Below are 26,768 nucleotides of genomic sequence, written 5' to 3'. Positions count from 1 at the left end.
CATTACCATATGTAACATAGATAGCCAACGGGAATTTGCTGTATGGCTCAGGAAACTCAAACAGGGGTTCTGTGCTAATTCATTTTTTTATTGACTCACGGGATATAAATAATTCCTGATCACAGTGAATCTAAGCTTTTGAGATTTTCAAGAGTTAAACAACTTCTCAACTGCATTTTGCTGTAATTAAATGAAGTACTTAAAAAAAATTAATTTATTTAATTGGAGGCTAATTACTTTACAATATTGTAGTGGTTTTTGCCATACATTGACATGAATCAGCCATGAAAAGATGCTCAATATCACTCATTATCAGAGAAATGCAAATCAAAACCACAGTGAGGTACCATCTCATGCAGGTCAGAAAGGCTGCTATCAAAAAGTCTACAAACAATAAATGAAGTACTTTTTAAAGAGTATTTTGATGAATAATAATATAACACTTTTCACCTAAGTTTAATTTTACATTTTTAAAACACTCAGTTGATTGATAATTACAGTACCTTATAATTGGTGTTCTTTAAAACGTCAGCTTCACAAGATCGCTCACAATCTAAATAACTGCAAATGGTCTGCTTCATTATATTACCCTCAGTTGTCTTGATGAAATTATTAAGAAGGTCCTAAATTTTAAAAATAAAAAATCTTATGAATCAGTAATAAAAAGACCACACATTTATATTAAGGTATAGGTTCATTTCATGTCCTTTTTTTGAAGGTGTTTTATGTTGTTTTTTTAAAATAGTTATAGAACCTATTTCCCTCAAAGAAAACAATACACAGAAGGGCCCTAAACATGAAATACTACATTTATTCCTGAATACAAACACAGAGAAAGTGGAAAAAGTACATTCGAAGCTATATGTCTATTTTCCATTCTAACTCATAACAGCCAGTGGGTTCCTAACAAGAATTACTTTCTCTGAAACAGATACAGAGAAACAACAAATTGTTGGAAACCCAACAGAGTCCTTGCCAGAACTGGCCCCCAAGCACCATGCTGGCAGTGGGACTACTGTAGCGGTGCAACAGGCTGCTCAGTCAAAATGGGCAGAGGCAGGGCCACAAATATGTTTCCAGTGTTCAGAGTTACAATTTTGAATGCAATCTCTGTATTTTAAAATGCTGGCTAAAGGTTGTGAAACATATTTTCAAGTCTAAGCTAAACAAGTCCTTAATACTGCCCCTTAGAGAGACATACCCATATATTCTGAGGGTATATGACATGATAAAGTAAACCTCTATAGACTATTTTATGCATCAAGTCAGCATTCATAACATTTGTTTAATGACATTCAGAATTTTATGAAGAATAAAAATGTTTTAACCAAATCAACTAGAAATTTTTAAATGTCAAGAAATAAAGAAGCAGCATCCAAGGACCTATCCATATGAAAGCAGTATATCCTATGAGGATAGCCAATAGGAAGTGCAGATGCTGAAATAAAAGGACAGGACTCATAGTATGTATATAGCTACTGTCATTTCACATATCTAATGCTTAATAGTTCAATACTGATCTACTGAGTTGCCCACCAAATCTGTTCCTTGTTCCTTTCTTCTTATTTTCTGCCCCAGTCATTGATACTCACTCATTCAACGAGTATTTACTGAGTGCCTGTTACGGGCTAGGTTGTTGTGAATGCTAGGAAATGCTAGATGTTAAGGATACCGCAGTGAACTTAGAAGGTCAATATATACTTAGTCCTCATGGAACTTACATCAAGCACATCTACCACAATCTATTTAATTTCCAACCAGCAGGCTTGAAGTCATCCATCACATAGTTATTCCATCACCCTTTACATGTAATATATTAGCAAATACTGTTGAGACTTCTCCCAAATTATACTGCAAATTTTTCTAATTCTCTTTCCATTAGTACCATTCTATGTCTTACCTAGATTACTAACTGTAACAACTGCCTAACTGGTCTCCTTCATCCCTGCCTACTATGTTCCAAAGCACTCTATAAAGAAGCAAAAGATCGTGTCAGTTTCTTGCTTAAAACTCTTCAGTGGCTTCCCACTATCTTATTAAGACTGACTTCAAGGTTCTGCAGAACTTGCAGCATCTGAACCCAGTACACCTATCCATCGCTGGCCCATCTCTTCAAATTCATCTCTAGCCTCACTCGCTATAAAATTCACATGATTTTATACTTCCAGTTCCTCAAACTTGCTCCTCAAGGCCTGAGGGCCTTTTCCCACTCAGTTCCATTTACCTAGAAAATTATTCCCCTACTCTTTACAGAGTTAGTTCCATTAGCAGTCTTGGGCTTCCAACTTAAATATCTCCTCCTGGAAAGGCCTTTCCTAACCACTACACATAGACACACATACACATTTATGCATATATACATATAAATATGGATACATGCAGGTATATGTGTCTGCATTTCCTCCATTTTCTCTATCCCAGTCCCTTGTTTTTCTTTAAAACACTGATTACAATTTGCAGTTATTTTATTAACTCCTCCTTTACCATAAATACAGAAACCATTCAAAGTCCTAAATTCTATAAACCATCAGATCGGATCAGATCAGTCACTCAGTCGTGTCCGACTCTTTGCGACCCCACGAATTGCAGCACGCCAGGCTTCCCTGTCCATCACCAACTCCCGGAGTTCACTCAAACTCATGTCCATCGAGTCGGTGATGCCATCCAGCCATCTCATCCTCTGTCGTCCCCTTCTCCTCCTGCCCCCAATCCCTCCCAGCATCAGGGTCTTTTCCAATGAGTCAACTCTTAGCATCAGGTGGCCAAAGTACTGGAGTTTCAGCTTTAGCATCATTCCTTCCAAAGAAATCCCAGGGCTGATCTTCAGAATGGACTGGTTGGATCTCCTTGCAGTCTAAGGGACTCTCAAGAGTCTTCTCCAACACCACAGTTCAAAAGCATCAATTCTTCGGCGCTCAGCCTTCTTCACAGTCCAACTCTCACATCCATACATGACCACAGGAAAAAACATAGCCTTGACTAGACGAACCTTTGTTGGCAAAGTAATGTCTCTGCTTTTGAATATGCTATCTAGCTTGGTCATAACTTTCCTTCCAAGGAGTAAGCGTCTTTTAATTTCATGGCTGCAGTCACCATCTGTAGTGATTTTGGAGCCCAGAAAAATAAAGTCTGACACTGTTTCCACTGTTTCCCCATCTATTTCCCATGAAGTGGTGGGACCGGATGCCATGATCTTTGTTTTCTGAATGTTGAGCTTTAAGCCAACTTTTTCACTCTCCACTTTCACTTTCATCAAGAGGCTTTTGAGTTCCTCTTCACTTTCTGCCATAAGGGTGGTGTCATCTGCATATCTGAGGTTATTGATATTTCTCCTGGCAATCTTGATTTCAGCTTGTGTTTCTTCCAGTCCAGAGTTTCTCATGATGTACTCTGCATATAAGTTAAATAAACAGGGTGACAATATACAGCCTTGACGAACTCCTTTTCCTGTTTGGAACCAGTCTGTTGTTCCATGTCCAGTTCTAACTGTTGCTTTCTGACCTCCATATAGGTTTCTCAAGAGGCAGGTCAGGTGGTCTGGTATTCCCATCTCTTTCAGAATTTTCCACAGTTTATTGTGATCCATATAGTCAAAGGCTTTGGCATAGTCAATAAAGCAGAAATAGATGTTTTTCTGGAACTCTCTTGCTTTTTCCATGATCCAGCGGATGTTGGCAATTTGATCTCTGGTTCCTCTGCCTTTTCTAAAACCAGCTTGAACATCTGGAAGTTCATGGTTCACATATTGCTGAAACCTGGCTTGGAGAATTTTAAGCATTACTTTACTAGCGTGTGAGATGAGTGCAATGGTGCAGTAGTTTGAGCATTCTTTGGCATTGCCTTTCTTTGTGATTGGAATGAAAACTGAGCTTTTCCAGTCCTGTGGCCACTGCTGAGTTTTCCAAATTTGCTGGCATATTGAGTGCAGCACTGTCACAGCATCATCTTTCAGGATTTGGAATAGCTCAACTGGAATTCCATCACCTCCACTAGCTTTGTTCATAGTGATGCTTTCTAAGGCCCACTTGACTTCACATTCCAGGATGTCTGTAGGTCAGTGATCACACCATTGTGATTATCTGGGTCATGAAGACCTTTTTTGTACAGTTCTTCTGTGTATTCTTGCCACCTCTTCTTAATATCTTCTGCTTCTGTTAGGTCCATACCATTTCTGTCCTTTATCAAGCTCATCTTTGCATGAAATGTTCCTTTGGTATCTCTGATTTTCTTGAAGAGATCCCTAGTCTTTCCCATTCTGTTGTTTTCCTCTATTTCTTTGCATTGATCGCTGAGGAAGGCTTTCTTATCTCTTGCTATTCTTTGGAACTCTGCATTCAGATGTTTACTATAATTTAATTATAACACCCCACTGTTTATAAAACCTTAAATGATCTGGCTAACATTTACCTTTAATATTTACCTCTCAAGTACAAGAAAAAAGGACAGGATTTTTTTTTTTTTAAGGAATATTCATAACAAGAAAATTCTTGGTAGATGATAGCTGAAATAATCATGGAAATTAAAAATTAAACTGAAGGATAGAGACAAGAATCATGTTGAAAATAATAATGATATGAAAGTCACTGCTCTACAAGGGTGCCAGCATCTCTATAAGTATGATATTCTTTCAACAGGGTAAGTTCATCTCAGGAGACACATGAGGATAGGAGCAACTGGGGCAGGGCAGGCCTCTGGTGGTACTCACCTGGAATTTGTCAATGCCAGATAAAGGGTACAGGCCAGCCCTCTAAGTTTCCTTTAGAAACTAATCACAATGTCTGGGAAGTAGGACTTCTGGTGGGCTCACAGGCATAGGTACCAATTAAAACAGGTAAGAACATGCTGGCCTAGAGCGAGAGCAGGATCATGGACACGCTCTGCTCTATTGTACATTAAACCTTTAGTTATTGAATTTTAGAGAAGTATGGCAAGAGAGGGCTGGAGGACAGAATAGGACACCTGGAATGCAGCTGGTTACCCAAATTATTTTGGGGGCAGAAACTATTTTCCAAGTAGTACGGAAATATTTTAACATTATAATAACTAGTATGATAGCACTAGTGTATACTGGCTGAATACTAGCTCTATGCAAAAAGATGAAGTTAAGAAAATCTCCTAGAAAGTAGAAAAGACAAAATATAAAAATTAGCATAGAAATAACAAAGTCAGAAATTCAGTCCAGGATGTCAAGCAGCTGAATAACAAACATCTCAAAAAGAAAGGAGAAAATGAAGAAGAAATCATCAAATTAAAAAAAAATAATAATAAAATGTCCTAGCACCAAAAATGGAGAAGGCAATGGCACCCCACTCCAGTACTCTTGCCTGGAAAATCCCATTGATGGAGGACCCTGGTAGGCTGCAGTCCATGGGGTCACTAAGAGTCGAACACGACCGAGCGATTTCACTTTAACTTTTCACTTTCATGCATTGGAGAAGGAAATGGCAACCCACTCCAGTGTTCTTGCCTGGAGAATCCCAGGGACAGGGGAGCCTGGTGGGCTGCCGTCTATGGGGTCGCACAGAGTCAGACATAACTGAAGCGACTTAGCAGCAGTAGCAGCAGCAGCAGCACCACCAAAAAAACGTAAGTCCAGAACACTAGGGATATACAGAATATCCTAAAAATTCCCAGAAAGAAAAAAATAAAACAGGTTACAAGCAAAAGATTGAGAATCAGAATGACATCAAATATCTCAAAAGTACTACTATTGGAAGCTAATGGATAATAGAAACATAATTTTTTAAATTAAAGGAAAATTATTTTCAACCTATAATTTTATACCCAGGCAAGATACAAGTAAAGTGTACAAAGGATAAATTATTTTGAGACTTGAAAGGTCTCAAAAAATTTAACTCCCATGTAAATGCTCTTTCTAGGAAGCTGCTGGATGAAAGCTACTCCCCCAAAACAAGGGAGTACACCTAGAAAGAGGAAAACTTAATCCAAGAATAGGGGATTTACACAGGAGAGGGGTAAGGGTATTCCCAGGAATAAAGGGAAACTCTAAGGCCACTTTAATAAAAATGTGTAACTATTTATAGGATGGGGAATGGGAAGTGTGTGTGTAAAGGAGATGTATAGGGAAATGACTATCTTCAACAGTAGGAAATCAAAAGACGATACCTAAGATGGAGAATTTTTTTTAAATAGTGATACAGCTTTTTAAAAGTACAGGTTAATATCAAAGGAAAATGCCTAGAGGGTTCAAATAAGTTATCAATAGTCAGAAACTACAATTAGAAATGATGAACCACAGACTGTTAAAATCTTTTAATATACTTAACAAACTGTATACATGTACTAGCTTGCATAAAACAAAAATAAAATTTGGATAAGAAAGAAAAATATTTTAAAAGGAGAAGGACTAGAAGAAAAACAATCAAGACCAAGTAGGAGCTGCTTCAGGTAAACACAGAAATTCAATATTTTTTTTAATGCATAAAATTACTACTTAATATATTAAGTCAAAGTTAAAAGACATATAATCATCTCACCAAACACCAAAGATTATCTTGCTTACTCTATTGATTACTGAGAGAGGTATATTAAAATATTCTACTGTGACTGGGAAGTCTTCTAGTTCTCCTTTTAGTTCTACCAGTTTTTGTCACAAGTATTTTGAGGCTACATTATTAGGTATATAGAAACTTTGAGTTGTTAAAGATTCCTAGAAAAATTGAATTTCTTATTTTTATGAAACATCCTTTTTAATCTGAGGAATGCATTTGGCTTTAAAGTCAGCTAAAATGTAAGGATCCATAAAGGTTTAAAGCAAAAGTTTGGAATAAGATACCTCACTCAAATGTTAACCAAGAGAAGCCTAATGTAGCTATTTTCACATTAAACAACTAAAAAGTGACCAATATGGCTTATTAGATGGGTAAAAATTACCCAAAAGGTAAAGAATATCCAGAGAGTGTGGGCTTCCCTGGTGGCTTAGATGGTAAAGAATCTGCCCGCAATGTGGGAGACCTGGGTTTGATCCCTGGGTTGGGAAGATCCCCTGGAGGAGGGCACGGCAACCACTCCAGTATTTTTGCCTGGAGAATCAAGCCTGGGTGGCTACAGTCCATGGAGTCACAAAGAGTTGGACACAACTGAGCGGCTAAGCACATGAGGGCAAAAAGCAATTCTTACACTCTGTCTTGAGAATATAAATCAGGACAAACTTTCTGGGAGGAAATGTGGAAATATACATGAATAACTTATACAAGTGTATAAACACTTCACAATTCCACCTCTAGAAATTTACACTAAGGCAATGATGTGAGAAATTAAAAAAGATCACTTTCTGTAATACTAAAAAACTAGAATGTTTAGGATAAACTAAATGTTCAATCCAAGGGAATTGGTTAACCAAATTAAAGCACAGTTTATGATAGACTATGAAAAATTATACTTTCAATATACAATAATCTACTTGCTGGCAAATTCACAATAATATATATTTTTATACTATAAATCAATGTATATAACATAACACCAATTTACTAAAAATAAAAGTGTTTATACATGTGTGTATGGAAATACATAAATGAAAATTCTAACAATAGTTTGCCATTTGAAGGAATATATGGATGAATTTTTTATCTTTGGCATTTTCACATTTTTCAAGTTTTCTAAATGACCATTTAATACTTTTAAAATTTAAATCAACAACAAAACAATGGCAAATATAATTAGAAAAAATAAGTTAACTTACATTTATCTCTAGCCATGTGAACTAGTACAACTTTTAATCTTCTTGTTATCTGGAAATGCTAACACATCCACCTCACTTCTCTCTACTTGTTGAATCATACTCACATTCTGTACCAGATAATGGAATCAAAATTTTCTCATACAAAAAGCTAATGTCCAATAAAAGAATATGTTTTCTATAGAATGACATAGCATAAACTGCACTTTATCAAAGATGATTCTGATTAGCCATAGATTAAATAATTTCTTACTTTAAAAGTTGTAGGTAAATCTTCATCTTCTGTAGGATCTATATTAAACCAATGATCATCTGTGTCTCCTATTTCTTGTAAGCTTTTATGAAACTCTAGCAGTCCTCCATTATATCTGCAAGGCATTTTAAAAGGTTAATTTGAACAAGACTCTGTAACTAGCTTACCAATTAGACAACAGGCAACCCATTTGTGTGTGTGTGTGTGTGTGTAAGTAGGATGATAATGTCTAGCATGCTACAATACTAAGATTCTCACCTATAATAGACTGAGATGAGATATAGGTAGAAGGGGAGGTAATAGATTATGTAGTAGCTCAAGCTTGAACAGTATGGGGGCCATGGTAATCAAAGGGGTTGTAGGGTTGGCTGGCTTTTGTCTTGGAAGCCTTGAAGAAAGAGAATGACCAGCACAGGTCAGCCAATGATTGACTCAGGGCACAATGAAAGACAGAGGCCTCTGAGGGCAGCATTTAAAGAGACCCTTATCTCTGACAGCCATAAAGATAATCTGTGCTGAAAATCAGGCCCAGATTTAACCACAAAGTGGAAGAAATTGGCTACTACTATCAACTAAGGGTACTCCGGGAAAGTTAAAAGGCCTCTATGGTAACATTTAAAGAAATCTGACCAACTCTAAACATAAAGGCAGACAATGCTGAAAATAAGACCCAGTATTTAATCACAAGGATATAACAACAGCAAAAACCAAAAGCACAGCCTCAACAAGACTATTACACTATCAGGACTCTGATATGGAATGAGTAGCCCATGCAAATATCTGTACATTATCTAAGGTACATGTCCCAAAAGATGATGCTCTTCTTCCTTCTCAAAATCCTCCCCTATCTCTGCTCATTGCCTAAATACTGAAAAATCTAGGATCAGGTACAAGCAAAGCCCAAGTGAAAAAAGAGGAAGAAAAGGCTTGTTCACCATAAGCATTGCAGACTTCACTACTTTCACTACTGTGCAGTGGCAGGAATGTGTCTGGGAGTGGATCCTAAGAGAGCTAAAGTGAAAGTGAAGTCACTCAGTCATGAAACTGAAAGTGAAAGTGAAGTCGCTCAGTTGCAAAGCCCGACTCTTTGCGACCGCATGGATAGTAGCCTGCACCAAGCTCCTCCATCCATGGGATTTTCAAGGCAAGAGTACTGGAGTGGGTTGCCATTTCCTTCTCCATGGAATCTTCCCAACCCAGGGATCGAACCCAGGTCTCTCACATTGTAGACAGACGCTTTACCGTCTGAGCTACCAGGAAGTCCAAGAGACCTAAACCAATGATCAAGTATATAGCTGGATAGGGAAATGTATACTGATATGGGGCAACTCTCCCATAATTCAGCATTTACTGAATGTAAGGACATGCGAAGCCAGTCCTAACATGTTGCTGAGGCTACTTGAAGCCTGGACACAACCAATGGCCTCTATAATAGTAATTGAGATGAAAATGTTGAAAATTTCTTGGCAGAGTTTTCAAGAAAGCTCAGGGAGGAAAAGATGGTAGAATGGACATAACACCATTGAATCCATTACCAGACAGGGTACCCTAGAAAGGTCCAGAGGACATTCCATTTTATTAATGCAGTAAGAAATACAGAGTAAGAAGGACATTTTGAGGTGGTGGCTGTTCTCTATAGGCCAGGGATGAAAGGAAATGCTGCTGCCAGACGACTGGGTTTTTTAGTGTCAATGATTTGGAAAATGGATTCTCGATGCCCATCAATAAAGAAAATAAACAGTAGGTAGTTCACATATCTGAAGGAAGGACAGCAGTCCAGATTCTTTGACTCAGAGCTATGTTAATTCTCTCCACAGTATTAAAGAGATTTTGATTATCCTGACTTTCTGTGAAATATCACAGTGGCAAACTACATTGAGAACATTATGCTAATAAACAGGAAGCAGGACGTCTTCTGGATAATAAAAACCAAGCACGCCAGAGGATGGACGATCAGCCTTTCAAAGAATCAAGGAACTACCATATTAAGTGATGCTTTTAGGGATTCAACAGTTGGGCCCAGCAGTAATCCTTCATAAGGATTTGCATAAGTAAATTTTTCCTAATTCATCCTTCAGATTTCAGCCAAACATTAATTCTTCAAGGAGACTTCTGATTCCCAAGAAACACATTGAGGTTCCAATAAGGACTTTAATTCTTTATTATATTTTCTTTCATAGCTCTTGCTCACATTTCATAATTGATTATTTAAATAACTGATTATTTTATTAAGGTCTATAAACCTTCACTATACTGTCAGTTACATGAGGAAAGAAACTGTTTTGTAAACTATTTTACCCCTAATACCTAGAGTAGTCTCTAATATATAATAAATGCTTAGAAATAAAATGAATGATTGATTCTACAAATGGCTAAGGATACACATATTGGAGGGCTTCCTTGTTGGCTCAGTGGTAAAGAATCTGCCTGTAAAGAAGGAGATTCAAGTTCAATCCCTCAGTTGGGAAGATCCCCTGAAGAAGGAAATGGCAACCCACTGTAGTGTTTTTGCCTGGGAAATCCCATGGACAGAGGAGCCTGAAGGCTACAGTCCATGGGGTTCCAGAAGAGTTGGATATGACTTTAGTGACTAAACAACATACATATGGGAAGTGAACAGATAGCCCATGTACATTCCTCTGTACCTAACTGCGTAATACCCAATATCCCTGGACTCAGAACTGGGACCTTTTCAATGTGTTATAAGCTCATTTATAACTTACACAGCCATTCCAAGTGGTAACAATATTAATAACTATAATTATTATTTATTAAGAATAGTATTTTTGTGTCCTAAGCACTGTGTTAATTACCTTAATAGGTGGGCACTGATATTAGTTCCAAAGATTAGGCTTAGCAACATTAAATTTCCTAGGGTCGTATACCAAGTAGTGATATAAAATGTATTTGAATAGGCCTATCAGACTCCAAAGCCTATGTTTCTAATGCCTATACTATACCACCTTTTATTGCCATGGCCTGTTAAATTTAATATTTAATATTCTCAAGTACATTAATGAAATGATCTACAGAATCAGTGACAGAAAAAAGAATCAATAGAGCACAAATGTCATGATCCCTGGTATATTGTGCAAACTTTATTCCCATTACATAATACTGAAAGTTAACAGACAAGAACTACCCATTAATTAAAATTCTTACCTCTTCTGAGCACATCGAAGCAAACCACGGCCAAAATAAACTAATGACATAAAGTTTTCACAAATTTCATTTTCTTGGATTACCATCTTCATCACTAGAAATTTATTCTCAGCTTCTATATAATCCTGTAGTAACATAAAACTAGGTTTGGCTGATGTAAAAATTATTTTTTCCTTTTACAATAATTATTTGCTAAACTAGAAAAGATAGAGCAGCTTTAATACTGATTCAGTCATTTGGTCATTTATTCACATCTCTATTTGTAGAATCTCTGCATATGATCCCATAAAAAATGTACTCAGTGCTTAATAAAACAGTTACAAAAGAACTTAAGGTCTTTAGTGTTTCAAAGTGAAACATTAAAATAATAATCTTTATGTCTAAAACTGACAAATATTACTAGCAAAAATAAGGGCTCTTCTAATGACTATGGGAATATAATTCTTCCTATTTTTTTTTTTCTAATTGGAGCACAAATCTTCCTAATTTTTAAATAGGAAATAAGTGACTTTTTGACCACATATACAGTCTCTTTTGGGGAAGGATCATCTTGATTATAAGCAATATAGGTATAGAAGTAAAGGTCAGTTCTAATAAATGTTTCAGTTACTATTATTAGAATAGGCACAATAGCCCCAATCTCCCTGAGGGGAAAAAAAGTACTGCATGGCCTCATTTTAAAACATCCTCTAGCACAACACATTAAACAATAATTAGCATTATGTGAAATTATTTAAACTGGAAATGTTTTCAGTTTGGCACTTATAAATTCTACTTCACCTAATTAACAAGTTAGACTTATTTATGAAACCAAGAAGAGAGTATAAATTTAAGAATACAAAAAGTAAAAGAGATATCAAGGCTGAAATTGAGAAATCATTAAAAATAAGCAAAAGAAAATGTTAAATTTGTAAGGACCCTTAGAGATCACCTAGTTAACTCCTAGATTTTTACTTTTGTACTTCACTTTATTTAATGAAGAACTGAGGTCAAATTCATATTTTATGTAAGAGGGTAAGATAAAAACCAGAGAGATTAAACTACACTACTACAGTAGAAAATGGATTAAAATGTATAAATGAAACAAGCAAAACAAAATTTTCTGTTTTATACAAATGGTATTTATTTCAAGGCTATATGCTTACATTAAGTTTATCTTATCAATATTTTTAGTTTCACAAAATAGTCTCTGGCAGAATTACTCTATATCTTAAAAACATGACAGAAAAGTCATGGAATGGTTTCAGTTTTTAGAGAATTTTTTTTTAAAAGCAAGATTTTAACTTACTAAAATGAAGTCAAAGTATGTGAAAAGATTTACTTGTAATGGACAAATAACACATACTACATACCTCTTTCTTTCCTCTTTCAGTGAGTGCTACTCCATACAAAAACAGTAATGTCAGGTAATAACCAATATTAATCTGATGTGCCTAAAAAGATAAAATATACCTTAGTTGATTATTTAGACTATGCTACTTCTCAGTATAGAAAGCTTAATTAAATACCCTTGGCCTATTTAATAACTATTAAAAGGAGCTAAATTATCATTTTATTATAAATCATCTAATAATCATGACAGAATTCATTTTAGATGTATTTAATAATTAGACCCAGAAGAAAGACAGTTAATAATCTCAAAATAAAACATTAGAGTTTGAGCAAAGAAAATAAAAGCAAATGCCATCAATATTTATTATACTAAAACTTTCCAAAAAATTCTAATTCTCCATTTTTCTCATTGTATTTTAGGTGAAGAACACTCTGTTGTTGTTGTTGTTATGTTAATGGCTCAGTTGTGTCCAACTTTTTGCAACCCCTGGACTGTAGCCCACCAGGCTCCTCTGTCCATGGATTCTCCAGGCAAGAATACTAGGATGAGTTGCCATTTCCTTCTCTAAGGGATCTTCCTGACCCAGGGATTGAACCCATTCCTCCTGCGTTACAGGCAGGTTTTCTACCATCTGAGCCACCAGGGAAGCCTCTAGAAACACTTTAGATAATAACAAATACCCAAGTATCTACCATCCAGCTTAAAAAGCACAAGGATCTCTTATCCAAGTCTTTTACTGTTCATGGGTGCTTTTGTTATAATACTGGAGCGGGGTGCCATTGCCTTCTCCGTTATGAACAAAACTTTTTCATAAACAAAGTTTATCACTTATTTAATGAAAAATTGAAACACAAATATTTCCTTCATGTCCTCCTTCAGAGGACCTTCCTGACCGAGCTCAAACCTGCATCTTTTGTCTCCTGCACTGGCAGGCAGGTTCTTTACCACTAGTGCCATCTGGAAAGCCCTTATTTAAAAACAGCCTATGCCAAATTAGAGATGGAGAATATAGATTGGACATTAGGAAGAGTGAGGATGGTAAAAGGTGTATGTGACTGTAAAGGGGCAGCAAAAGATTTTCATGGTGATGATACAGTTCTTTTATCATGATTGCAGCAGTGGTTATAAACATATGGCAGAGACCAATACACACCTGTACATAAAAAACCTTATCATATCTGGCCTGAGAATGTTATCCTTTGAAACACCTGCTTTCAAGTCTGACCCTTGGCTAGTGTCTGGAAATCTGGATTTCAAGAGTGTTACCATTGTTCTCCAACAGGGGTGGCTCACTGTGCTTAGACTATTTGTGCCAAAGAAGCAACTTATGCTGAACATCAGGAAGTTTCTTCTGTGAGTCCGGAATTTTGTTACATTTTAGACAGAGGATCGGAGAAGGCAATGGTACCCCACTCCAATACTCTTGCCTGGAAATCCCAAGGACGGAGGAGCCTGGTAGGCTGCAGTCCATGGGGTCGCTCGAGTCGGACACAACTGAGCGACTTCACTTTCACTTTTCACTTTCATGCATTGGAGAAGGAAATGGCAACCCACTCCAGTGTTCTTGCCTGGAGAATCCCAGGGACGGGGAGCCTGGTGGGCTGCTGTCTATGGGATCGCACAGAGTCGGACATGACTGAAGCAACTTAGCAGCAGCAGCAGTATATATCACCTCTTAGAACCTGTCCTGAAAGTCCTAAAAAAAAGATCATTTTTCCATCTCTGTGTACACCATTATGATATGGGAGTGGTGTCTTAGGCTACTTTGTTTGATGTCTGGGTAGTCCTTGCTTGAAGATAACTCTAATCCATCTTCTACACGTATGCAAAACTTAGCTTACTTTACTGACCCAATTATTCAAAGAACTGCCTTTTCCTTTTATGTCCTGTTCTATTGGTTCTTATTTTTGAAGCAATGTTTACATTTCCTCCAATTTTTCTCTATTTCTAAAGTATCATTTGACCTTGAATGTATGTCTTGTCAATTGTATCTCACATAATTACACAGATAATAGAAGTTCCAATTTTTACAAATACAGAAATATCAGTAGAATTACGTATAGAAAGGATAAACAAAAGGTCCTATTGTATAGTACAAGGAACTGTATTCAACATCCTGAGATAAATCATAATGAAAAAGAATATAAAAAAATGTATATATAACCAAATCATTTTGCTGTACAACAGAAATTAACACACTGTAAAATAACTATATTTCAATTAAAGAAGGAAATATCAGTAAAAAGAAGAGATGTCTATTAATCAGGAGGAAAGGAAGAAGTAGTTTTTGAAGTTCATAACTCATGTCTAACTGGGAAAGCCCATTTATACTAGTTCAAAGTTCTCTATTTAAGATGAACAATTTTATGGTAGGAAAGGAAACTAGAATAGGCTCATTAAAGAGATGAGGTCATGAGAAAGTACAAGACAGATGCAAGAAATCAATTTATATGTATTTCTAGAGGTAAGTAAGGAAAATACAAATTGGCCTACACCTTAAAATAAGCATATACTGGATGCTCTCTCATTGAAAAATGTTGTCAAATCCACTATTTCAAACTTCCAAAAGAAAACACTTACAGTATAATTAGTAGCTTGAATGTTCCTAAGTGCTGCTTCTAGTCGTGTTATTAAGAAACGTAAGGTCAAAGCAGGAACAATTTCCTCCCCATTCTGGCTATTGGTCGCAACTTCTCTCTGTGAAAAATAATTTGGTCAAAAATTTCCTTAAGTTACAACAAATATCAACATTTATTTTTATTAAACAAATAATATATGCTAATCATAGAAAATCTAAAGAATAAGGAGGCCTTAAAAAAATCCACACAACCTAGATAAAACTGTTCTTATATTTGTTTGTTTTTAAGGGTTTGACAAATCTTTATAACTACTTCCTCAAAATACTAAATACCAACTTTGCAAAAGAATTGGTAATGTCCACTCCTACTTCAGAGGAAAGTCATAATCCCACTTCCTTCTGATACCTTCTATTCTCTAACATAGCTAAAAACTTCTTTCCAGCCCTAAAACTCTAGTAAGCAGGAAGGTTGGCTTTAAAAATACCAACACCAGGGCAAATCATCTTATGCTGTCATCTAATTGAAACCAAGTTAATATATAAATTATGTACCATAGTTTGTTACTTAAAAGGATGAAATAAAGGAAGACCTATGTCTTATTTCTGTGTCCATTCCCCAATGCCTTGTACCCCAAAGTGCTTGGCTTAAATTACATTTGGAAATTTAATCTATACTTTAACTCAGCTTCCAGTTTCCAATATTCTCCTGTTCTTCTCCTAGGTTAACTAGATACTTTACTTCAGTCTCCATAACATTCAATTTTCTCTATCAAAACACATCCCTAGATAAAGTAATACAGCATCATCTTTTTAAATAGTGTCTACACATTGACATTTTCCAAATTTATATTTTGAGCTCAGAACTATCATCTGAATTTCAGACTCATCTAACTCATATACTCAAGAATATCTCTTGAATCTGAGAAGGTCTATAAAATATAACACTGAAGGTCTACCTTTGCCAAACAGTTTAGGTAGTTTCAGAGCAATACTCTCAATCAGAACTTTAAAAAGCTGAATAAAGTACAATTTTTTTTTTTTTAATTTTGAAAGCAATGGACTACCAAGGCATTAAAATCTATGGGGCCAACATGCAAGAGAGGAGGAAGGCCCAGAGACAAGAGACTGATTTTGCAGCCACTTTTTTTTTCTTAATGCAACTGCTGTTTTCAGTTGTGGCTGAGAGGTTGAAATGCTAGGCAATGCTTTCAACAAAGTTGTGGAGCTGGGAGGGAAATTGGGAGTGTATGACCTACCAAGGAACAGGGTCTCTGGTAAACACCTTATTCTTTTGGTTAGAATCCTGAAGAAATTTACCCTTAGAGTAAAAGTGTCTGTTTTGGTTCCAATTGGAAGCAGACCCTAACACAAAGATATGAATGCAAGTACTTTATTTGACAGGTGCAGAGAACAATGGTAGTGGAGTGAAGAAGGGAATCACAGAAGAGAAAGCAGGCTTTAAATTAACAGGTGTGTTATTAAGCTAGTTACCACAGTGGCTCACTAGGGTTAATATAACATAAACCATTGAAAAATTCAACCTCAGTGTTATTCAACTTAAGGAGAGAGAGAACTGGGATTTTTTATACAGTAATTCCCAAGGCTTATTGATGGTGTGCTTTCTGAGGTCAGGGAGAGTACTAATTCCTTGAGATCTCTAAAATTCTGTGAGAATTATAGCTTTCTACAGTTCCAGGTGGCACAGTGGTAAAGAATATTTTTGCCAATGCAGAAGACTCAGGAGATGTGGGTTCAATCCCTGGGTGGGTAGATCCTAGGAAATGGCAACGTGCCCACAGTATTCTTCCTGGAAAATCCCATAGACAGAGAAGACTGCTGGGCTACAGTCCACGGGGTTGCAAAGAGTTGGACATGACTGAGTGACTAAGCACGCATGCATACAGTTTCAGGAAAAAAAAAAAAAAAGCCTGAAGCATAGAAATGTAGATATTGAAAATTAGAAACTGTCCAGAGTATACTGAAAGGATTCAAGGGGCCAAGGAATATGGGCAGGGCACCGACAGTATCTGCTACAAAGGGTAAGCCACAAACAGACACTTCATAGAACAGAAGTGAAGCTTGGAATCATCTCAATCCCTAGCTGAATTAAGTGATCTGTAAGAAAAGCACAAATAATCATTACTAAGAAAGATTCTGCCTTGTTTTTCTAGTTCTCAAAAGAAGATTGCCTGAAACCAACCCAGGCAGCCATTGTAAGTAGCAGAATTCTGTATTGACTTACAATAAACATATTTCAGGTGAAACATGGTGATTTGACATTTTTCTTATGACATCCTTATAAAATGATGACTGCAATAACACCAGTTACCATTCATCATTATACAAACTTGTTATAATATTATTGACTATATTCCTTAGGTGTATATTATATCCCCTTGACTTATTTATCTTACAGCTGTAAGTCTGTATCTCTTAATCCCCTTCAGACAAAATAGATGACTATGGAATTTGTATTGAAGCTTTCAAGTTCATTTATTTATGAGTTTGGTTATCTTTGCCTTTTTTCTTCACATTCTTACCAGGCATTTGTTTTATTCTATTTCATTAGATTTGGCTATCTTTATTCTGTTTTTAAACTCTGCTTTTAATTTGCTGTTCTTTCTTTAAACTCTTGAATTTTGTTTAGATGACTGGTATTCAACCTTACTTCTTTTTCTACTATATGCATTTCAAGCTACAATAATCCTTGCAGCAGAGCTTTTATCTGCTGCTGCTGTTGCTGCTAAGTCGCTTCAGTCGTGTCTGACTCTGTGCGACCCCATAGACGGCAGCCCATGAGGCTCCCCCGTCCCTGGGATTCTCCAGGCAAGATCACTGGAGTGGGTTGCCATTTCCTTCTCCAATGCATGAAAGTGAAAAGTGAAAGAGAAGTCACTCAGTCGTGTCCGACTCTTAGCGACCCCATGGACTGCAGCCCACCAGGCTCCTCTGTCCATGTGATTTTCCAGGCAAGAGTACTGGAGTGGAGTACCACTGCCTTCTCCGAGCTTTTATCTAACAACACAAATTATGATACATGCTTTTCATATATTTTAGTTCCAAAATATATCTAATGTCCAATGTGCTGGCTTCTGTGACCCCTAGATTAACTAGATTAGAGGTATATATCTTAATTTAGGAACGATGATTTTCTAGTTTGTATATCTGACTGGTTCCAAATAGGAAAAGGAGTACATCAAGGCTGTATATTGTCACCCTGCTTATTTAACTTATATGCAGAGTACATCATGAGAAACGCTGGACTGAAAGAAGCACAAGCTGGAATCAAGATTGCCAGGAGAAATATCAATAACCTCAGATATGCAGATGACACCACCCTTATGGCAGAAAGTGAAGAGGAACTAAAAAGCCTCTTGATGACAGTGAAAGAGGAGAGTGAAAAAGTTGGCTTAAAGCTCAACATTCAGAAAACGAAGATCATGGCATCCGGTCCCATCACTTCATGGGAAATAGATGGGGAAACAGTGGAAACAGTGTCAGACTTTATTTTTCTGGGCTCCAAAATCACTGCAGATGGTGACTGCAGCCATGAAATTAAAAGACGCTTACTCCTTGGAAGGAAAGTTATGACCAACCTAGATAGCATATTCAAAAGCAGAGACATTACTTTGCCAACAAAGGTTCGTCTAGTCAAGGCTATGGTTTTTCCTGTGGTCATGTATGGATGTGAGAGTTGGACTGTGAAGAAGGCTGAGCACCAAAGAATTGATGCTTTTGAACTGTGGTGTTGGAGAAGACTCTTGAGAGTCCCTTGGACTGCAAGGAGATCCAACCAGTCCATTGTGAAGGAGATCAGCCCTGGGATTTCTTTGGAAGGAATGATGCTAAAGCTAAAACTCCAGTACTTTGGCCACCTGATGCGAAGAGTTGACTCATTGGAAAAGACTCTGATGCTGGGGGGGATTGGGGGCAGGAAGAGAAGGGGACGACAGAGGATGAAATGGCTGGATGGCATCACTGACTCGATGGACGTGAGTCTCAGTGAACTCCGGGAGTTGGTGATGGACAGGGAGGCTTGGCATGCTGCAATTCATGGGGTCGCAGAGTCAGACACGACTGAGCGACTGAACTGAAGTGAACTGAACTAATTTCTAAATCAACTGTACAAATGTTAGAGAACATGCTCTGCATGTTTTGATTCTTTGAAATTTGATGAGACTTGTTACGAACTAGCACACGGTCAATTTTTGTAAATATTCTAAGTGTATTTAAAAATAATACATTTTTGTCACTGTTAGGTTCAATGTTACATATATATAAATGAATAAATAAATAGACCAAATAAATTAGACTAAGTTTGCTACAGTTCTTCTAGCTTTGTGTTCATGTTCTATCACTTATTAAGACAGCTGTGTTAAAATCTCCCTCTGGGACTGCTGATTGATTGATTTCCCCTTTAGTATTATCAATTCCTGTTATCTTATACATAAAATTCCTGCATATATTTGGGTCTACTTCTGGAATTTCTCTTCTATTTTCCAGACTTATCTGTAGAGTCAAGAGCAAGTAACACAATCTTTTAGTTATTAGAGCTTCATAGTAAGTTTTAACATCAAAGTGGGCGAACTCCCAGCCCTTTGTTTCTACAATGCTTTCATAATTTTCTTGGCTATTCTTCCTTAAATTTCTGATTTGAACTTTAGAATTAGCTTTGGTAAATAGAAAACCCTCTTGTTATTTTTCTTAGAATTTTGTGATATTTGTAAATTTTAATTTCAGGCAAATTGGCATTTCTATCACACTGTGTCTTCCTATATCTATTGCTTCCCATTCAGGTCTTCACATCTTACTTTTTAATACAGTCTTAGAAATTGAAATTTTTACTTATTGTTTTAATGTAGTATTGATTTCTAAACTTAAATGTGAAAAAATAGGTGTTTCGGGGTACCTGCTACAATGTAGATTCCCAGACCTACCCCCAGAGATTTTCATTCTCTGAGACTAGTATCAGGGTCAGAACAGGTTCATGTAAGTGGCTTATAAAAAACTTTGAGAAACACCAATTTATTTCTTGTGTACTTCTTAAGTGTTTTCTTGGGTATTTTATCTTTTTTGTTGCTATCAGAAGTATTTTTCTTTCATTCTTACCTTCTAATTGTCTATTGTTTATATAATAAAGGCTACTGATTTCTATTTCATATTGTGGTCTCTAGGTGATTTTCAAAAGATGAGAGGGAAAAAGTGGCATTATTCCATCAATTTCAAACCAGAATTCATATTTGTGGTATACTACCTCAGTTAAGGTTATAATTGTACATGAAGTCTTTGGATATTTTTAGAGCTTTTTTGAATTTTTAATCATAATAGTATTAATTTGTTTCATGGAAATAATTAATAATATATTCTTGCACAGAAAAAGTAAATCTGACCTTTTCGGGACACCTATGGTGTTCTGTCTCCTTCCCCCAATCAACTGTCACAAAGAAGAGTAGATAATCATTTTCTTTAACTTTGGGAAATTTCATTAATTTACAAACTAATGGCTATCTTGTGTCAAAAGCTTCACAAATTATCTAGAAAAACTATAAGATGCAAATCAACAATCTATTCTCTAGAATATTTATCTCATTAAAAATCTAGAAGTCTTATTATTTTCTTTATATTTTATATTTTTAAAAAGCCATCAGCATTTTACAAATTTGGAAAACTTAAAGCAGTTCCCTCTTCCAGAACAGTATGTTGCCCATTATTAGAATTCAACCCTAGACCTTATAAGCTAGTAACAGCTTATAAGCTACTAACCCACATCCTTGCTATTATTCTTGAAAGGCTAGCATCAACTTTATTTAATTAATAAAAGTCTAAACTGAAACCAAAGCCCTTCATAAGGTGTAAAATAGTTTCAAGAACTTAGTGTCACTGTTACGGTAAAGAAAGAAGGAAAGAAAGGGAAGGAAGAGGACGGAAAGAAGAAAGGGAGGGAGAGAATGAGAAACGACGGGAGGGAGGGATGAAGGGTCATTGTAAAGTAATAAGAAATACAAATATTGATCTGTCCCCAGTTCCTGCCAATATTTGGTCTTTGACTCTGGTTCTAGGCACACAGCTCCTAAAACCCATGGAATTTCCTGGATGACAGGGAAGACAGTGTCTTCTGTTCTAAAGTGGTAACTCTTCGTGGGATCCTGGACAGATACATGGGCACCAGAAAGATCAAGCCATGATTAGAAATTTGGAACTTTTAGCACCATACCCCTAAAGAGGGGAGGGAAGCTGGAAGGTAAATTAATAATTAATACATCAGCATACCTACATGATGAAGTCCCTATAAAAATTCTAAGACTATGGGGTTTGAAGAACTTCCAGTTTGTACATGCCAGAAGAATGGTGAACCCCAACTCCAAAAGGAGAGAAGTTCCTGAACTTGAGACCCTTCCTTGCCCTATTATCTCTTCATGTGATTGTTCCGCTGTATCCTCTATAAATCACATCCTTTATCATGTAATTAACTGGTAAATGTGTTTCCCTGAGTTTTTTGAGCTGTTCTAGCAAATTACTGCACTCAAGAGGGATCATGGCTGAGTATACAAGTGTTCACTGACTGGCCAATGGATAGCCAGCCAGTCAGAAGTACTGGGAAAATCGAGGACAGGTGATTGGCATTTGAAGGGGAGTAGTCTTAAATTGGGCTCTTAACTTGTGGGATTGGATGCTAACTCTAGGTAGATAGTGTCACACCTGAAGTGACTTGTAGGACACCCAGAGAATGCTGGAGAATTGACTGGTGTGGGACTAAACCCACATATTTAGTGTTAGAAGTGGTGTGAGTATGACAGTAGTGTGACAGTAAAGGAACACAGTGTGTCATATAGAGAGAGCTATACTTCTGCCCCAAATACCAAATTATTATCTTACCTGCATAGTTTGGAAGGAAAAATCTTCTTGTAAGAACTTCTTGACGTGAGGAACCACACCTTTTGGTAGAGTGTTAATTGCATTCAATAATTTCTTCACTTCTAATAGTAGGTTAACAGGAACAAGATCAGTAGGTGTGTCCTTTTCCTGTTTGTCCTAGACAACATTTTTTAAAATTTACACAATTATTCATGATCTTATTCACTCCAATATTAAAACCAGTTAACGTATTTTTTTAAAAGTACCTTTCCATGCTATATGTGATCACTTTGACAGACTACAGAAAATCCCCAAAAGACATTCTCTCTGTTCTCAAAGAATGTAAAACACAACCAGAAGTTTAAGATTAATAGAAAGATGGTAACAATAACCCTGTGTACAAGACAGCAAAAGAGACACTGATGTATAGAACAGTCTTATGGACTCTGTTGGAGAGGGAGAGGGTGGGATGATTTGGGAGAATGGCATTGAAACATGTATACTATCATGTATGAAACGAGTTGCCAGTCCAGGTTCGATGCATGATACTGGATGCTTGGGGCTGGTACACTGGGACGACCCAGAGGGATGGTATGGGGAGGGAGATGGGAGGAGGGTTCAGGATGGGGAACACATGTATACCTGTGGCGGATTCATTTCGATATTTGGCAAAACTAATACAATTTTGTAAAGTTTAATAATAAAATAAAATTTAAAAAAAATCAAAAAAACACAAAAAACAAACTCAAGAAGCTTTAATCTAGGGAAGGCCATTATAAATGCATTTATAAGTTATAACAAAGCATAGATTCAAAGATGGGGATAATTATATCTTTTTTTATTGTGGCAGGATGGGAAACATGAATGATTTTAGGCTTAAATGTGAGTTAAGCCTCAAAAAATGACTGCCCTTGAGAAATACACAGCATGTAGTGAATTGGTCCATTTAAAGGCATAAAAAATGCTAAGTTTAAAATATTAAATAGGTTAGTCTACAAAATAATATGAAAACTATCTCCAATAGTGCTTTTTACATTATGCGACTAATGCTTCAGCTACTACATACAGCAATCTGAAAATGAATGCAGTTGTAATACTTTAAATTATAATTAATTAGCACAATATAATCTACACCTAACCTCAATTCAGTCAGAGCTGAATAAATAGTAATAATCTTGGGACTTCAGGAACTGATCCTTATAGACTTAATAAAGCTGTAATTAATGGTTAATTGATAACTATATAGTCAAGTCTTGCTGAATTTTCTATTAACATTAATTGTGAGAAACGAGTGGGCAACAGAAATGAATAAATGTCCTGGAACGGATGGATAATGGCCTTCCTTCAAACCTTAACAAGATACCACAGTTCTTACACCCTGCTGAAACTTTGGGATTATGAATATGCAGCCACTGACCTATGTATATAGAAACATTTTTACTGCAGAGGCCATGTAGAGTCACTGAGAAGGCAAAACAGTCACTGGTATGGGGTGACTCTGACTTCAGGTTTCTAACAGACCTGGAACTACCCAGAAAAAAATAAGGTCCAATGCAGGACTACTCCTCCTCCCCTCCCCTTCTGGGTTTGAGTCTTAAATTGAGATTCCTTCACCACCTACAACACCAAACAAATACATCTTGCATTTTATGGTACACATCATTATATTTACATGCAAAAATGTAGGAAATGTTAACAGTTTGCTAATCTCAGTAAGGACTATATGTGTTCACTGTATTCTTACAATTTTATTGGTAGGTCTGAAATATTTCAAAATGTTAATTAAAAAGAGCTTCTAAAAAATAACCAAACAAACCTTTACAAAGAATGATCATTGTCAACAGTGCATGTATTTCAAAGTAAAGATCAATTCTGAAGTCAAAAGTCATTGCAGAATCATCTAAGACTAATTATCAAATTGGTACACAAGTAAGATCATGGCATGAATAAAATGTTTTCAACAGGAAATACTATAAGCTTCATGTTTGTTAAATAATCTTATTATAAACACAATTTTTAAGTTGTCAAAATAGTTGGTACTCAATCTATTTTTGCAAAATAGATTTAGCATCTAAGCCAAAGTCAACTTAAACTTTCTACCTCCTTTGCCTATGTGTTCTGAAATCTGTATCTAGAAATGGCTTTTCTGGATCCAGTCCCCCTAGTCCAGGTGTACATCCCTATGTATATTTGTACATGTTGTATTTTCTCTGCAACATTATTTTAATAACCTTATGCAGGTGAATACTATAGTTATGTTTATATATTTTTCTAAGTTACTAGACAACTTTTATAAACTTTATTAACAAGTGGACATCATTCATTGTATAAAACTATGTAGAAAGTAAAAACTGCATTAAAAAGAATCTATCAAACAAATATCTCTCATCAAGGCTTCACTAAATATAAATACATATGGCATTCACAAATGTCTGTATCTTTTAATCTACTATAAAGTCTATTGTTGCTGGTAACAAGCACTTTGTATTAGTGTATAATTAAGTTATTCATTTAGAACTGGAGGTTCTGACAGTAAAAATAAAAACAGGAAAAAGAATTAACTTCCGAAACAAATCAACGAAATTTCTTACTAAATAAAATTCTTTGTGTATGTTTTCTTGCTATGTGTATAGTGTTCATCTTGTTTGAATTTTGCTTAAAAGGATAAATAAGAGATATCTTAAAACTGATTATTGTGATGTTTCTGGGTAAGTCAATTCACTTATCTACTAATTTTAACTTACAGTGAGGATGGATGTTTATAATAACTTTGAGACACAAACATCAATTATGAAAAAAAGATTTAGTGATGACCACATAAGTAGGAAAACTTTTAGCAGATAATTAAACTGATTAGATTTAGTATTCTATTCTCATACAACATTAGTTAACTAAATTTTCTCTTACCAGTTGATCAGTTGATTTGTCTACCTTTTTCTTGGTTTCCTCTGTAGCCTGCTCTTCCAGAGGAAGATCCCTATTTTAAATGAAAAAGAAAGGTATATTCAGAGCATCTCCTTACAAAGAACACAATTAAAAATTTTTGATGAATTTTTTCCTGTATTAGTAAAGACTCTTAACATACGAATTTTTGCCTGAAAGTTTCAAAAGTGTAAACAATACGTACCAAAGCCTGGTAATAGTGGTACGTGCTATCTCTCTTTAAGGACTCACGACAAAGAAAAGAAATTATTCCAAGTCCTTACTGGAATGGTGGCAGAGAGAACAGAAAATTGATGTAAAAAAATTTTCATCTTTAACAAACACACAATAGATCAAAATAATGGGAAAAATTAACTTTATAGCACTGTTTCAGTGTAAAGGAAAAAAAAGATTGATATTTTGTTTTGTGTGTGCAGGTGTGTGTGTGTTTATGAAAATAATTAAGGTTTGGGAAGTGTCTATCTTACATAGTTTTTTTTTTTCCAGCTTCTTAGCATCAAAATTATCTGGTTTTCCAAAGTGGCTTTTGTAACTGAAATAGAACAGTATCATATTTAGAAATTATTTAACTATTTCTGTAGAAAGGAATAACAAGTTTTGCTTTTGACATGTACTTGAAATGTGAACATATGCAGTATTGTTTATTGAACCAAAAATTTATTTATAAAATTGCTTTTGCCTGCATACAGAACCATGACACAAGATCTGAGAACCATAACATAGGGTCATATATGATTTATATAATCTGCTTAATTCTATATTCTAGCAGAGAGAAAACTGAGAGAGAAACCTCAACTGATTTATTCAGAATTGTACTTTATACAATTGATTTATTCAGAATTGTACTTTGTAAATATCCTATTTCACTTTACATTTATATACTCATTTGACTGACAATCATTTATCATCCACTATGTGCTAACTGATTTTGTCAGGGGAAACTGGGGCAGATAAACAGTACAGAACTGTCTACACAGTGAACATTACAACAAAAGCTGATTTATACACACAAACAATATTTTACAACAGGAGTCAGTGCCCTTTAAAATGTCATGGTAAAAAGAAACCTGTTAACCATTTTTTCCTGCACTTCTAAGCCCCATTCCAAAGGGAACACAAGGCATTTGTGTTATCAAGGAATGAAAAATACTAAGCAGTCTTCTGAAGCCTGTTAAGGTTTGAGAGAGTACAAAATGTTCTTGAAAGGTATATTATACCTATTGACTCCACTTTAGGATCATTTATTCCTTAACCCAGTAGTTCTCAGTCCCAGATTTTAATGCATATTAAAATTATCTGTGAAGCTTTGGAAACATCCAGATGTCCAAACCCTACTTCAGAACTTCTTAAACAAAAGTGTGGAACATGAGCTTCGATATGTTCCATCGGTTCCATAACAAATTTTGATGTGAAAACTTGACTAATCTGCACTTTCTCCACAACATTAAAAGTAGTCTAATAAAAGTTGCTAATGAAATTCTATTTGCTACTCCAATAGCTTTGTCTTGGGTCCTCATTTAGTGACCCTTTCTGCATTATTTAACATTATACATCATATATTCCAACCCTCCTTGAAAACCTCTACATCCTTTGCTGCTATTGTTTCTTCTCCTAGCCCCTCAGCTGTCCACTTATCAGTTTGTACCACTGGCTATCCCTCTTCCTTTCATTTACCTTAATATTATTTTAATAATATTTACATAGAACTGCATATGTTAACATTATCAAACCATGCTCCCCATGTATTAGATCAGGACGGTACCCCAGTGGTCATATATGGCATCTACTTTATTCTATTGATGGGTAAATTAATGCCCAGAGAAGTCATACACTAGAAAGCAGCAAAGCTAAAATAAAGTGCAAGACTAGTATTTTTTTTTTTTTTTGCTCTTCTGCTACTTCTACCATCTGTGTACTTTACTCTGCTGCTAGGAAAAGCTGA

General features: G+C 35.9%; 1 protein-coding gene across 11 annotated transcripts in view; it reads right to left on the bottom strand.

Moving 5' to 3' along the window:
• Positions 1–26,768, bottom strand: part of DZIP3 (DAZ interacting zinc finger protein 3) — a 125,594-nt gene that overhangs the window by 81,771 nt on the left and 17,055 nt on the right. For all 11 annotated transcript variants that reach the window (XM_055568098.1, XM_055568103.1, XM_055568105.1 and 8 more), the window contains 7 exons: positions 24,791–24,860; positions 21,905–22,060; positions 15,031–15,147; positions 12,470–12,550; positions 11,118–11,242; positions 7,956–8,070; positions 504–623 (listed from right to left, as the gene is read on the bottom strand). In XM_055568098.1, the coding sequence (XP_055424073.1) occupies positions 504–623; positions 7,956–8,070; positions 11,118–11,242; positions 12,470–12,550; positions 15,031–15,147; positions 21,905–22,060; positions 24,791–24,860 (784 nt within the window). The remainder of the gene's footprint in view (positions 1–503; positions 624–7,955; positions 8,071–11,117; positions 11,243–12,469; positions 12,551–15,030; positions 15,148–21,904; positions 22,061–24,790; positions 24,861–26,768) is intronic.

Source organism: Bubalus kerabau, chromosome 2 (genome assembly GCF_029407905.1).
Source record: "Bubalus kerabau isolate K-KA32 ecotype Philippines breed swamp buffalo chromosome 2, PCC_UOA_SB_1v2, whole genome shotgun sequence".
Lineage (NCBI taxonomy): Eukaryota > Metazoa > Chordata > Mammalia > Artiodactyla > Bovidae > Bubalus > Bubalus kerabau.
The sequence above is the reverse complement of the archived record's forward strand: the minus strand, read 5'-3'. Positions and strand labels throughout refer to the sequence as shown.